General features: G+C 35.5%; 1 protein-coding gene across 1 annotated transcript; it reads left to right on the forward strand.

Moving 5' to 3' along the window:
• The first annotated feature begins 3,009 nt into the window (after positions 1-3,009).
• On the forward strand, positions 3,010-15,879 carry LOC127867583 (uncharacterized). Its single transcript, XM_052408857.1, has 4 exons — positions 3,010-3,393; positions 5,076-6,082; positions 10,910-11,243; positions 15,412-15,879. Exons 1-4 carry the CDS (start codon positions 3,080-3,082, stop codon positions 15,698-15,700), a joined length of 1,944 nt encoding a protein of 647 aa, XP_052264817.1. The 5' UTR covers positions 3,010-3,079; the 3' UTR covers positions 15,701-15,879.
• Positions 15,880-16,090: the final 211 nt, after the last annotated feature.

Consider the following 16,090-nt stretch of genomic DNA (forward strand, 5'->3'; position numbering starts at 1 on the left):
CATGATCCCAACCTATAAACAAGAGCAGACACATGTATCAAGCATTTTGACAGAATTATGGCCACTTTTATACTTAGATAATTGAACATTTTGCTTAAATTGCCATAACTTCTTTTTTATGATCAGATTTTATTAATACTTTGACAAAACAACACTTACCTGAATACCACAATGGATTCCACCCAAACAATACCCCACGTCCCAACCCAGAATCCCTTATCCCCCCCCCACCCGCCACACCCAAAAACATTTTTTTTCCTTTTTTTATTTTTCAAAGATCATCTAATAAATGACCACACCCCACATTATACCCCCCTCTCACCCCCCCCCCACAAAAATAGTGTGTTTTTTTTTCCTTTTTTTATTAGCTCACCTGAGCACAACGTGCTCATGGTGAGCTTTTGTGATCGCCTTTTGTCCGTCTTCCATCTTGCGTCGTCAACATTTTGCCTTGTGAACACTCTAGAGGCCACATTTATTGTCTGATCTTCATGAAATTTGGTCAGAACATTTGTCCCATTGATATATCGACTGAGTTCGAAACTGGGTCATGCTGGGTCAAAAACTAGGTCACTAGGTCGAAAAAAGAAAAACCTTGTGAACACTGTAGAAGTCACATTTGATGCCCAATCTTCATGTTACTTTGTCAAAATGTTTGTCTAAATGATATGTTGGTTGAGTTCAAAAATGGTTCCGGTCCGTTGAAAAGCATGGCCGCCAGGGGGCGGGGCAGTATTCCTTATATGGCAATAGTAAAACCTTGTTAACACTCTATAGGCCACATTTATTGTCCTATATTCATGAAATTTGGTCAGAAAATTGGTCTGTATGATATCTTGGATGAGTTCGAAAATGGTTACGTTTGCTTGAAAAACATGGCTGCCAAGGGGCAGGGCATTTTTCCTTATATAGCTATATATGGCTCTAGTAAACCCTTGTGAACACTCTAGAGGCCACATTTATTGTCTAATCTTCATGAAATTTGGTCCGAAGATTGGTCTCAATGATATTTTCGATGAGTTCGAAAATGGTTACGTTTCCTTGAAAAACATGGCTGCCAAGGGGCTTGGCATTTTTCCTTATATGGCTATATATGGCTATAGTAAAATATTATTAACACTCTAGAGGCCACATTTATTGTCCGATCTTCATGAAACTTGGTCAGAAGATTCATCCCAATAATATCTTGGGCAAGTTAAGAAATGATGCCGGTTGGTTGAAAAACATGGCCGCCAGGGGGCGAGCCATTTTCTCTTATATCGCTATAGTGAAACTTTGCTAACACTCTAGAGGCAACATTTATTTTCCGATCGTCATGAAACTTGGTCAGAAGATTTGTCCTAATGATATCTTGGATGAGTTCGAAAATGGTTTCAGTTGCTGAAAAAACATTGCAACCAGGGGGCGGGGCATTTTTTCTAATATGGCTATATATCATGCTTTTGTAAAACCTTGTTAACACTCTAGAGGCCACATTTATTGTCCGATCATCATGAAACTTGGTCAGATGTTTTGTCCCAATGATATCTTGGATGAGTTTGAAAATGGTTCCGGTTGGTTAAAAAACATGGCCGCCAAGTGGCTATAGTTAAACCTTGTTAACTCTCTAGAAGCCGTATTTATTGTACGATCATCATGAAACTTTGTCAGAAGATTTGTCCCAATGATATTTTGGACAAGTTCGAAAATGGTTCCAGTTGCTTGAAAAACATGGTCACCAGTGGGCGGGGCATTTTTCCTTATATAGACTTATGAATCTTCATGAAACTTTGTCAGTATATTTGTTTAAATGATATCTTGGATGTGTATGAAAATGGTTCAGATCTGTTTAAAAACGTGGCTGCCAGGGTGTTCAATAGTCATGAAAGTTGGTAAGAACATTTTGTTCTAATGACATCTTTGGCTGCACAGAACAGGTCAGTTCCTTTGAATCTCAGGTGAGCGACTTTGTTACTGAAAGATCGTCTAATAAATGAATGACCACACCCCACATTATACCCTCCTCCCCCCCTAAAAAAAATTTTTTTTTTCCTTTTCTTATTTTTGAAATATTGTCTAATAAATTATTGAATATGAACCATTTCCCTATGATGGCTTACGTTATACTGTCAAGCACTCGAAAAGTCGAGCGCGCTGTCCTCTGACAGCACTTGTTAGTCCCCTACCGGTTTCACCGGAGAGGACTTATGGTTTGCGCTCTGTGTGTCCGTCAGTCCGCCAGTCTTTCACATTTTTCTGGATCCTGTGATAACTTTTAAAGTTCTTAATATTTTTTCATGAAACTTGAAACGTGGATAGATAGCAATATGGAGATTATGCACGTCATTTCATTTTGTTCCTACGTCAAAATTTATGGTTGCTATGGCAACAAATAGACTAGAAATACTGATGTAAATGGTGTTTTTTTTGGATCCTGCGATAACTTTAAAAGTTCTTTATATTTTTCATGAAACTTGAAACATGGATAGATGGCAATATGGACATCATTCACGTCATTTCATTTTGTTCCTACGTCAAAAATTCTGGTTGCTATGTCAACAAATAGACTAGAAATACTGCTGAAAATTGCTGAAAATTGTGTTTTTTCTGGATCCTGCGATAACTTTAAAAGTTCTTCATATTTTTTCATGAAACTTGAAACATGGATAGATGGAAATATGGACATTATGCACGTCTTTTCATTTTGTTCCTACGTCAAATATTCTGGTTGCTATGGCAAGAAATTTAAAAAAAGAAAAAAATTCTGACAATGGTGGAATTTCTGACAATGGTGAAGCCGGTAGGGGACATATATTGCTTGGCAATAGTCTTGTTTGTACATGCTTTTGACTGATATGTTTACGAATATCGAACGAAGACTGAGTCATTTCAGATTTAATTACTATGATTAGTTTTGAAGTATGCGCTTTATTCTAAAGTAGTTTACCCGTCATGAGCCTCATACCCTCAAGCTTTATCGTACAGGCCGTCACGTGACACAATTGATAACCCCCATTGCTAGCTTTACATGTTAACCACCATATAAACTGTAGTGAATCGTATATTGCTAGAAGTTAAAACTGATACATTCAGAGATAAAATGACGGACACTAGTTCAGACGTAATATACGATTATTGCTGCAATGCCTGCGAGGAAGACAATGCCAACAGGGAGGCGATGTTCTACTGCCAGCCATGTTCAAAAAGATACTGTGATAAATGCATCGAACAGCACAATGTTCTATTTAAGAAACACAAATCATTCGGAAGAAAGGAACTGGATAAGTGGCCCGCTGCCAAGACCGCAATGGATCTCCTGCAGAACTGTCAACAACACCCCTATCACCGCATTGAGCTTTTCTGTGAAGATCACATGACACTATGTTGTGTTTTGTGTCACCTTTACGATCATAAGTAAGTGGACACGTTTTTTTCAATTTTGGATCATGGGTAAATGATATGTAAAACGAAATTGGATTCAATTAAGAAGGATTACCATTCGTTTGCGTGGGTTTAAATCCTTTAGAACTTGACGATGCATGTTATACAATGTTAGGAAGTTAGTTTACTTAAATATCTTTAACATACGGCAAATGGAAGTGTAGAAACTTAGAAGATTTTAAACCTTCAATAAACTTTGTGTTAAATCGTGTTATTTCGTTTATTTTCGTTTTGAACGGAATCCTGGTATGTGCATGAATCTACGATAACTTGGTATACGTCTAAACAAGATTTGGGTTAAAATATTCATGACCGACAAACACATTCTTCTGCGCTGTCGGGATTAAGCGAGCTCTTTTCCTTCGAAAATCCTGGGTTTGATTCCCGCATATGCCTAACTATTTTTATCAACGCGTTTTGCTGTTATACTTATTTTAGACTATTCCAATTAGTTAAGTTCTGTTAACAAAAACATTACATGATGTATAAGAAAATCAAAAAGTTCGAAGAAATCTATTTATTTCCCAAGTCGAATTCTTCCTGTCTCATACATGGTAGAGGACGTGTTTAAAAGTCCTAGGTTTTGTTGAGTAATTCCTCCCTGGTCCGTTTAAGTGCAATGTAAACATCTGGGACACTGATCAATCTGAACTTGTTCTTTTCACTTACAAATGATGCACTACATGTTATTCATACTTTATGTTTTCAAGGAAACTAAACAAGTTTTCCTTTTTTCGATCAAGAATACATCATGGAAAACATTTATGCACACAATATGTATTTCCATCTGCCATGTTCTTTAATTATCCCCCGCCAAGGGCGGATGGGATACAGTTTTTGAATTGTCCGTCTTCCAATTCGTCCGTCCTTCCGTCAGTCACAAATTTGTAAATTGCGGGGGATATCAATTCAAAGAATATGCTTTGTTTCTTTATTCCTATTGTGAAACCTCCTTTGCTATCATTAATGACTATATATCTGTTTCTGTTTTCTCCTCGATTGATAATAGTCAATTCAAATAACAATATGGATAAATTAAAAAAGAGGTCATGTTGTCCTTTTTCAGGCTCCACCAGTTTCTTTTTTCAGACCCCTGCCATTTTTAGTCTAGCTTTATCTCTAGCAATGTTTTTATTTCGCAAAAAGTACATTTTTCTCACGAAAGCGGACTTAAACTTCCTCACCTGTTTGCGGCTAAGTTATTATGCAGCATACAATACCGGTCATTTAAACTACACCAACATTTATAAACTATTGGTATTTGGTTATCTTGTAAACAGATCAATTTGTATTTAAAATATAATTAAGATCAGTTATGTGATTACTTAATAATCGAGTCTTGCGACCTAGCGATCTCAAGTTTTGTTTGTCAATACTTTAATCTAATGAAAGTGAACGTTTCAATGTCCGATTCGAATAGGGATATTATTACATAACAACGTGTTTATATTAACATCACGTCGTAATATAAGCATGCCAGTCCCTCTTTAATAAGAATAAATGTAAAGTGATTTCTGAATAAAATGATGAAATGAGCTTCATAAGCAAAAGTCATACTGATCTGGAACTCCGTTTGTTTAATTATACATTTCTTAGAATTAATGTATCTAGTACTTAACGTAGGTTTTCATTAGAGTAATGTTTTTTTTCTTCAGACAGTGCAACAAGATAACGCAGACAGCGGAAAAGGCAAAGACGATGAATCAGTCAGATTTTCAGCGATTAGCCACAACCCTTGTCTCGGAACAGCAGATATTGGGTAAAGAAATCGACATGGCTAACGAATGCCTGCAGACACTTCATGAGGCACGTGATAGAGCGCACAAAGAAATACAACTATTTCGCAAAACATTTAACGACTTGTTGGACCACCTTGAGGGGAATACTGTACAGACTCTGGACACTTTGCATAATACATTAGGAAACGTTATAAAATCCGGCATATGGAAATGTTCAAAGCTTAAGGAAGACTTCAAAAGTATGCAGGAAGCAATTAAAGATGTCGATTGCGGAAAGCCAAACGTACAGATATTTATTGCACATTCTAAAATTACCGAAATGGTTTCAAACAGGCACACATTATTAAAGAAAATATCTGCCAACCGAAATGTTGACATGACTTTTCAAGGTAATCCTGATGTTGGACAATATCTATCAGGCCTCAGTGTCGTTGGAAATGTTGAAGGTTCAAATCGAGTTTCAGGAAAATGTTTATCAGGCGAGATAGCGAAGTGTAAAGAGGTAATGATTCGCAGTGTCAAACTAGTATCCGATAAGAACACTTGTGATATACGTAGCATAATTGAACTACCTAGCGGAGAGGTCCTTATGACGGATTGGAACAACAAAAGAATGAAGCTGATTGATATGCAATACAAAGTTGTCGCTCACACAGACTTACCCAACTCTCCATGTGACATATGCAGCATCAGTTCTACTGAGTTCGCTGTTACATATTATACAGCAAGCATGATCCAGTTCCTCACTGTCAATAACAGTCAGATAGTGGTTGGCAGGACACTTAAATTCGAACATGACTGTATTGGAATCGCATATTATAAAGGGACTGTGTTTGTAACATCAAGTACTGCCTTGTATCAATACCGATTGGACGGTCAGCTTGTAAAGAAGATCTACGAAGATAATTCAGTAGCAGACGCAGGTAATCTTTCTAAATTGAAAAACATGAATTTCTAAACACCGATAAATAAATTATATTTGATTTGGCTTATTATAAAAAGAGTATTCTTCAGAAGCTTGCAATACTACATAGAATTACTTACAAGTAGTAAACAGAAACAATATTAACTAACACAACTTTTAAAATACGTTTTCTATTGGAAGATTCTGCTGAAAGTTCAAAACATAATTCATTTTTATTCAGAATAATTTTTTTTCTTTTAATGTGACAGTTTATTTATTATCTATACTAATATAATACAAACATAATACCATGTCTCTCTAAGCATTGTATTTTTAAGTCTTATAGCACTGTTTAAATGTGCGCTAAGAATGCGCATTGGTTAAACAATACATTATATCTAATGAAATCTTCACTTGAATTTATACATACGAATAGCGAACATTGTGATTAATAATCATATATGTTTCCACTGTGCGCGAACTGTGCGGGAAACACTTTAAACAATAAACAAAAATAAAATGCTAACTTTAGTGACCGTAAATAAAAATCTACCATAATTTAAAATAAATACTACCTTTAATGACAGTTAAATAAACTATATCATTTATTGTAATGTGTTTAAAAGATGCCGTATACGCCGTTGATCAACCTATTCAATTGCAGCAAATATCGCGACGGACGATATTATAAAAGAGTTGTATTCACTTTTCGAGCGTTTCTAAAATTTGGGTTATCAGAAAACTTCAGATCTTTAACTGTGCGGCGAGCATATGGCATGAACAATCATTTCTAGGTAACTCTAGGTCAAGAATACTTGTCAATTTTATTATTACATTGCAAGATTAGAGCTTCGCTAAAAATCTGCTGCATCCGCTATATTTTAAATATTGTCTGTCTGCGAATTGTATTTAATATATGCGAAGTTTGCTTAATATTTGGTCGACGACTGCAAAATAAAACAACAACGATTAACACCATGCCAAAGATCTTTTTTACAAATTATTAAAACAAATCAGCTATTTAGCATAGTTAATTATTTACGGTTATTGTTAATGAACGCCTAACATTATATCTTGAAGAAAATGACCTGTTACTTAAAAATCAGGCAGGTTTTAGGAAACAACATAGCACCCTTGATAATATTTTTATATTACAGCTATTGTCTGAATATTGCAAGCATAAAAAGACCAAGCTATTTTGTGCATTCAAAGACTTTCAGAAGGCATTTGAATCAGTTTGGCGAGTAGGTCTATGGACTAAACTAGTAAAATACAATGTAAATGGAGAATTTTTCAATGTAATAAAAAATATGTACCATGGTATCAAGTCCTGTATTCAGTTACACGATAAAACAACCGAATATTTGCATGTGGCAGAGGCGTTAGGCAAGGTGAAAACTTATCGCCTGTGTTATTTTCGTTGTACCTAAACGATCTAGAACAATATATTTAAAGTCGTAATATATGAAGTTTAAATACTGAAGACTTAGATCTAAAAATTTACTTGCAACTGATAGTTTTGTTGAATGCTGACGATACAGTATTGTTTGCGAAGACCGAACATGAATTGATCTCATTGTTAGAAAGTTTTTCTATGTATTGTGACATCTGGAAATTAGACATAAATGTTGATAAAACTAAAGTTCTTGTATTTGGTGATAGACACTGAAGAGCTAGAAACATAACTGTTAGAAATCAGCAGCTTGAAGTTGTTGATAGTTTTAAATATCTTGGAGTTCTTTTTTCCAAATATACAACAAGCTAGAAAAGCCTTATTTAGTCTATATGTTAAGATCAGAAACCTTAACTTACCACTGGATTGTCAGCTGAAGTTATTTGATAATACTGTTGTACCTATTTTACTCTATGCTTGTGGGATATGGGGCTATAGTGATTTAAGTGGCATTGAGAAAATACATACAAATTTCCTAAAACATATAATACATGTTAAGAAAAGCACCCCACATGTCATGCTATATGGGGATTTAGGGCGGTTTCCATTAAGTATATTGATTAAGAAGAGAACTATTGGTTTCTGGTTCAAGTTAATTAATAATAATACTCTCTCTGCCATGTTGTATAAGATATTTTTAAACGATTCATACGTAAATGATTACTCATATACTTGGTTAAAATATCAAAAATATACTTGATGAGTTTGGCCTAAGCTATATGTGGTACGACCAATATTTCCCAAGTAGTAAAGAAACTGTGCAACATATGGTAGAAGAATCCCTAAAAACGCAATATATACAGACTTGGGTTAGTACAGTTAATGAATCGCCTAAATGCTATAATTACAGAATATACAAAACCGAACATAACGTTGAACCTTTCTTTATGAATTTACCTGAAAATTACTTACAATCTTTTTTCAACTTTAGACTATGTAATAATTATTTACCAATTGAAAAAGGTCGTTGGCTTGGTTTATAGAGAAATGAAAGAAAATGTCATCTTTGTAATATGAATGATGTTGGTGACGAATATCATTATATGCTTAAGCGTACTTATTTTGATAGAGATAGGAATAGTCTGTTATCATTTGTAAATTTTAACTCCTGTAATATACATACCTTTAAGAGTATTATGCGTGAGAAAGACATAGACAAGCTGGTTAGTATTTGCAAATTTATCAAAAAAGTTCTAAAATCATTCAATAATAATCACCCACCTGGCAATTCTTAATTAGTTGTTCCTCCCTTGTTTCCTTTTTTTATAATAGCAATTTAACTTATTTATAGGCATACTTATAATCAGAGTTAGAAAATTATCCATAGCTTTAACATACCTATGTAATTAGTATATATAATCCACAACATTGACCTATACAGCCTGGTCAGTCAGTAGTTTGTATACAATTGTAAGTACCTCTAATCACATATGTATTGTGCTGAGTGTATGCATAAACTGTAAACTGTAGTTCCTCTGCAACAACATAACTACATATATACATGCTTTGGTATTTGTGAAGTGTATTACTGTTTTGGTTTATACACTTTGTTGATGTTGTGCCCGTTTTTCTGCCTGGTTTTAATTAAATGTGTGCATTTTCATGTTAAGCTTATTCTAAGGATTTTCGTCGTCGGTTTCGAGGTATTGTTTTGTAATTTGGTAAAACTATTATTGTGCCATCGCCGGTGGTTGTGTTGGTAGAACAGTGAGTGATAGTCAATTGGTATGTTGTTCGTCTTTATATATGAAAGGCCAATATTCGAATCCTATCAGTATGTTAACAGTAGGGATGAGACAGGGTAGTACAATATTAACCGGTTACTTTTTATTGTAATCGTTAATCAAGCGATTATCTGAAAAGCTTACAAATGGTTCAGTATACTTTCAAACAGTTTAATATTGCACGTACATGTACTATCTTTATAAGCGAACGAAATTTATGATCGCTTACGTGGGTTACATAAGCGGTCCTATCACGATCGTGATATCAATACATTATTAATCTCCACCGTAGGCGGCTATACAGTTTTTCGTAAAAAGTACTGACCACAATCAAAATGAACCCTTTTAATTTCGTCAGCAAACATTTCCTAATTAAAAAAAATACTGTTTCGTCAACGCGTTTATTCACCGATTTCTGATGTTTAAACAATCAGAAACTAGCTTCGGTCATTTTCCGATGTGGGTAACTCGGGAGTCATTTGCAGGAGTTGGGTCCTTTTGATCACATGCACATTGACTAGTCCATTGTCATGAGGCGATAGTAACTGGTCATTCTTATTGCAACCCATTTAAAAAGTGAATCGGTACAATTATGGGATTAGAGATACTGAATTAAAATTAACGAGTGTTTGTTTAACGAAAACAATAATATATTATGTTTTTGTTTCTTTGTAATTAATGCACATACACTAGTTGAATCAGTTGTTGATCAAACATCGTCATCTTTTAATTGCGTTAAATGGCTTTGATCCTCCGAGTGTTGATTGATTGTTAAACCTGAAACATCAATGAAAAACACAATACACGCAATTGGTAATAAAGTTGTTAACAATTCCCGCTAACCATGATTATATAATGATACTTTAACGTAAGATATGCGGATGTCAACTTACACCTTAAATGTGTATATATTTCAACTATTTAAGCTGAACATGGAAGATTTTTTTTTAAGATTAAATTTTATTTGTTGCAAAACGTACACAAATGTAAATTTTGATGACAATGGTGATCATATCATAATAAAAAGTTCCGACTGTTTAACCGCGTATCTCAATGCTTACTCTCGAAATATCTTCTTTACAATCAGTGCAAGGTATAAAAATAACGATTTACATGTGGTTAAGTGCCAAAAATAGAACCAGTAAAATATTGGCGAGAAAAAATATTTTTTAACTCCGAGCTGACAAATTGATATCTGCTGCAATATATTTTAGTATTTTTCATACATGCATGTAAATGTTAATTATAAATCACACGTTAAGAGGACGTTAGAAAATGTGTTCAGTGCACTTCCCACATAAGAATGTGACTAATTCTGTTTAGTACGTTCGTTCAACTGTTTAATTGCTCGAGTAATTATGTTTGTCACGACGCCTATGTCTAATGTAAATGTCAAAGTGTATGACATTAATAGTAATCTTGTGTGCTCAGCCGGGAATGAAAGTCAACCAGGTTTTTAGTTTAAACTTTATCAATTTATTATTGAATTTTCAGATTAATTGAACTGCAAAATTAAACCAAATGATTTACCAAAGAGTTCAATATTTACGACATTTGATAGTGTATGTAGCGTGTTTTAAATTTCTTCGACTTGTACATCGAGCAGACTTATACACCAGATTATTTTGCTATGTTCTTCTTCAATGTTTTGTATATATATTTATTTTAGTGTACAAGTGTGCAGTGAGTGGATCACTGCTGTATGTGACCAGCTTCAAACACGACAAGCTCCTAACAATGTCTATGGATGGGACTATCCTAATATCCTTCAAAGATCCTGCACTTCGTGGTCTTTCAGCTGTTCACATGTCAGAGTCAGGTCTGCTGCTGGTCTGTGGGTACGATTCACACAATTTGGTACTAGTGTACGGTGTGCGAGGATTGTTAACTCTGGCTTCCGAGAAGGACGGTTTGTTTCATCCAGAGTCTGTATTCTACAGTGAACGTTCTGACAGGCTGATTGTTGGGAACAAAAGTGACAACATCCTGGTGATACGCACAACGTGAGTTAATGGTTAATAATGTTATCTATGAAATCACTTACGCCATTTGCATGAAATGTCTTTCTACATGTACATGTTTCCATTATTTAACACTTTCTATATTCCATAGTTTGTACATTGTGTTTTTGTAATGTTATTGTTAAGCTTTATTATATCACGGTATGATATTTTAACACTATATTTTAAATTTTCTATGTAACAAACATTGCAGCATAGTATCGTTATTTGTATGGTAAATTTGTCAAAGACATGTATTAACATGAAATATAAACATAATAAAAGAACTTAAGTGGAAACTAAATAAATTATAAAAAACACCAATAATATTACAAAGTATACACTTTAAACATATTTGCTCGCGTTTTTCTCTTTGTCAAATTTCATGTTCATTCTTAATTGCACATAAGCTATCCACGATTTTAAAATGGCTGGATATTACTGTTTGACGTCTTACGTATAATTGCTTTGTGTAAGTATACATATATACTGTTTCTTTGCATTTAAAGAGGGGTCCAAAAGAACATGCATGAAATCATGCCTGCTTGTTGTGGTCCTTTAGAACTTAAATTTTAGTTGAGATAAAAGTGTATATCACGTTATAAAAAGGACCGAAATTTTTAACCGCAACATAAATTTGGAAAGACAACATAATTTGACAATAAATGTGTTACATTTAAAAGGGTCACAGTAAAAAAAACTTAAGTGTTTAACATACACAACAATGATGTGCACATTTTTGTCATAATCCAGGATTGACAGAACTTTATTTCAAGTGAATACATTCACACTATTTAAATTCTTAGATATGAGACTACAATGCTTTACGTTGTTATATTTTCAGCCTTCAGAGGCTGGTAGCGGTATTGTGTTTTTATTATTTTTTAAGAATTGTTTTTAATAAAAATTCAATACTGCTCCAGCAGCTGGAGTTTCACTTCTTTATATTGCATTGCACAACAGTTTGATGTGTGCTGCGTGGATGCAGTAGCGTGTATCCCCGTACATATCTTCGATGTTGTTATATTTTCAGCCTTCAGAGGCTGGTAGCGGTATTGTGTTTTTATTTTTTTTTAAGAATTGTTTTTAATAAAAATTCAATACTGCTCCAGCAGCTGGAGTTTCACTTCTTTATATTGCATTGCACAACAGTTTGATGTGTGCTGCGTGGATGCAGTAGCGTGTTTCCCCGTACATATCTTCGATGTTGTTATATTTTCAGCCTTCAGAGGCTGGTAGCGGTATTGTGTTTTTATTATTTTTTAAGAATTGTTTTTAATAAAAATTCAATACTGCTCCAGCAGCTGGAGTTTCACTTCTTTATATTGCATTGCACAACAGTTTGATGTGTGCTGCGTGGATGCAGTAGCGTGTATCCCCGTACATATCTTCGATGTTGTTATATTTTCAGCCTTCAGAGGCTGGTAGCGGTATTGTGTTTTTATTATTTTTTAAGAACTGTTTTTAATAAAAATTCAATACTGCTCCAGCAGCTGGAGTTTCACTTCTTTATATTGCATTGCACAACAGTTTGATGTGTGCTGCGTGGATGCAGTAGCGTGTATCCCCGTACATATCTTCGATGTTGTTATATTTTCAGCCTTCAGAGGCTGGTAGCGGTATTGTGTTTTTATTATTTTTTAAGAATTGTTTTTAATAAAAATTCAATACTGCTCCAGCAGCTGGAGTTTCACTTCTTTATTTACAAACGTGTCTTTCTAGAAAATTAAAATCTAAGGCAAGTAGAAAATCCCACATATTCGTTGAATTGATGAGTGTTAATATGTGTCATAATACTCAAAGTTTATCACCTGTCGCACAAGCTCTTTCCAGCGTGGGTATGATGATCTGGTGTAGTCTAACATGTGCAGACATTAAAAACTACCGCCACATCTCCGACATGCAAAGCGCTAGATGCTTTATAGTAACATTGTTATGTCACTTTTGATGCTAAATAACGTGGTCACGAAGGCTTTGAAGACCATGAAATGTAACTGTTGTTCAAATCTCTCGCATAAGACTTGAATTGGAGAAACTTAACAGATCCAGAGAGAACAGAGGAATGTGAAGCACATACAGGCGGCGAGCATGAAGCCCAGAACATCCTAGACAATGACATCGACACCCTCACCAACTACATCAAGAATATCCTGCTGTTATTGGCCGAAAGAGTTTTTGAAAGAGAGAGAGAGAGGGGGAGAGAGAGAGAGAGAGAGAGAGAGAAAGAGAGAGAGAGAGAGAGAAGGAGGAAGAACACGCGTATGGTGACCGAAGACTTGGACCTCTGTGACAAAAGAAGAGAGCAGATGAATAAGAAGGACACACATATCGAATGTAGAATTAAGCGAACAGGGAGGTGAGCAAAAAATAGAAGGAGACAAAGTGGGAATAGATAGAGGTGCGATGTATCAACATTGACAAAGAGATCACTTTATGGAAGCAATAAGAAGGCATACAGAACTCTCAAGACTATCATCAGCACAAGTCAGCAAAAGGCAAGTGTTGTAGCAGACGCTGACATATTGACCGATAGTGCCAAACACGCTGACTGATTACTTTAAACTTCTAGAACTATCCGCTTCCACTAGATCTCAGTCTCCTACAGAACTCCAAGACAAGAAGCGAACGACGAAAGTCCTTTTATACTAGGCAGGGGTGGAGGCGGCAGTGAACAGTCTGAAGGCAGAACAATCTTCGAGAGTGGACAACGTCCCGATCAAACTAATTAAACACAGAAGAAGTCTTAGAATTGCTGTCATGATAGCACTATGCCAAAGTACGGGAGGAGAAGAAGTGTCCCAAGGAGTGGACCCAGTCTCTAATCATCCCCCTTCCGAAAAATGGCAAGCTCAAGCTGTGCGAGAAAACAGCGCCATCAGCTAGTCAGCCTCATTAGCGATCCCAACAAAGTCATGCTTCAAATAATGCTTAGCCAATTGAAAAATAAGACAGAGGAACTGCAGGCGGAAGAGCTGACGGGATTCAGAGGGAATTTGGGTTAAGAGAAGCATGGTGCCGATTTTAAATTTCAGCGTCATTATTGAGAAACACATGCAACAACTGCAACACCAATGTTATCTCTTCCACAATCTCTTCGACTTTAAATAAGCTTCCGATCGCATGTGACATGAAATCCCATGGCAGGTTCTGAGATATTATAACACTGACGAAGGCCTGCTGGAAGACAAAAAAATCAAAAGAATTCAAGCTGCAAAGTATGTTTCAATAGACAAAAGCGTGACTCATTCAGAACATCATCGCCGGTCAAGAAAATCTGCCCTTCACCGTCCTGTTTTTTGAATATATACTGGCTAACACTGGTGATTATGTCATAAACAAAATGTTCTACATGAAGGATGATCAGATGTAGGGTGGTTAATACCATGCTTGATTAAAAATTTTAGCAATGCTTGAATATCCTAATTTAAAGAATATTCTGTATGCGTTGCCTGAAGCTTAAGAATTGTTTGGTGAATACATGCCCTGGTTTCCCTGGAATGTACTGTATGTACAGTCTGTATACTATGTTTAGTTAATCCTTTATATATCCTGCCACATGACTACAAACGGAAATCAAAGCGTCGAAGGTTTAAAGCATTCAGATTAGTCAGTACTTTTCGTTTGAGTTAGAGAAGTGTTATGTTGCCTGGTACATTATTTGTATGCTAAACCCTTGAACAAACTGCGCCGCGCTCTGTGATAAAGGGGTTTAATGCATGTGCGTAATGTGTGGTCCCAGATTAGCCAATGCGCAGGCTAATCACGGACAACACTTTCCGCCTAGACTTATTTTTTGTGTAGAAGGGACTTCAATTTGACCAAAAATATCCAGGAAGCGGTAAGTGTCGTCCCTGATTTGCCTATGTATACTGCACCGGCTATTCGGGGAAAAAACTCTACGCACATGCATTATGCCTCATTTTTCCAGAGTGTGGTTCAATTATATTAGTAACTGTTTTCAAATAATCTTAAAGTATAATTGTATCTGGATGCAGTCCGCACAGGCGAATCAGGGACGACACTTTCTGTTTAAAACTGGATTATCGCTAAAAAGAGTTTTTTTTTAACCAAAAAATACCACAGCAGCGGAAAGTGTTATCCTTGATAAGCCTATAAAGACTGCACAGGTTTAACGCACATGCGAGGCTGATATTATTTATATTTATTCCAGGGTTTCGGAACATTACAAGACTTTTGTCCGGGAGCGCGGCGCTGATCGCCTTGGCTTCTCAATCGTGGGAGGTCATGGCAGTCCGATTGGTGACCTTCCGATTTATGTGGCAAACATTACAAAGGGGACAGAGGCAGAGAACGGCCAATTAAAACGCGGCGATCAGATTTTGTCAGTGAACGGGGCCAGTTTGGAGGGGCTGACGCATGATGAAGCAGTTAATATTCTGAAAAATGCAAAAGGTTCTGTGATAATGAATGTGTTGTCCTATCAGCTGCAACTGGTGTAACCCTATATCACCATAGCAACCAATGGTGAAAGATGTTTTATGGAACAACCTAAAACATTCTGTTGATGTACATCATTCGGTACTTTTCTGCAGTTTCGCATTTATTGTCTCCAAGTTTTCTGGTATAATTGAATTCCTGTAATCGTTTTATTTGATTTTAATATCTGAAATAACTTATTTAATAATCCTCAAAACTCTGTTCTGTTGATTTACATGACCATCTGCAAATCATGTATGTTTTTTTTTCATTTATTATTCCCTGTTTATGTTTATCCAATTTAATGTCTTAACATTCCATCCTCTGTTAAAATATCAACCGTTTCCTTTCAATAATTGTTAAACACTGAGGTACATACTAGTACATGTTTTAAAAATGTTTTATGCAACTGT

The sequence above is a fragment of the Dreissena polymorpha genome, chromosome 1, assembly GCF_020536995.1.
Source record: "Dreissena polymorpha isolate Duluth1 chromosome 1, UMN_Dpol_1.0, whole genome shotgun sequence".
Lineage (NCBI taxonomy): Eukaryota > Metazoa > Mollusca > Bivalvia > Myida > Dreissenidae > Dreissena > Dreissena polymorpha.

Excerpts from the sequence above, each read along its gene's own strand:
- LOC127867583 (XM_052408857.1), top strand. The coding sequence starts at position 3,080 with ATGACGGACACTAGTTCAGACGTAATATACGATTATTGCTGCAATGCC. Across the intron at positions 3,394-5,075 it reads TGTCACCTTTACGATCATAA|ACAGTGCAACAAGATAACGC; the intron begins GTAAGTGGACAC and ends TTTTTTCTTCAG. Across the intron at positions 6,083-10,909 it reads TAATTCAGTAGCAGACGCAG|TGTACAAGTGTGCAGTGAGT; the intron begins GTAATCTTTCTA and ends TATTTATTTTAG.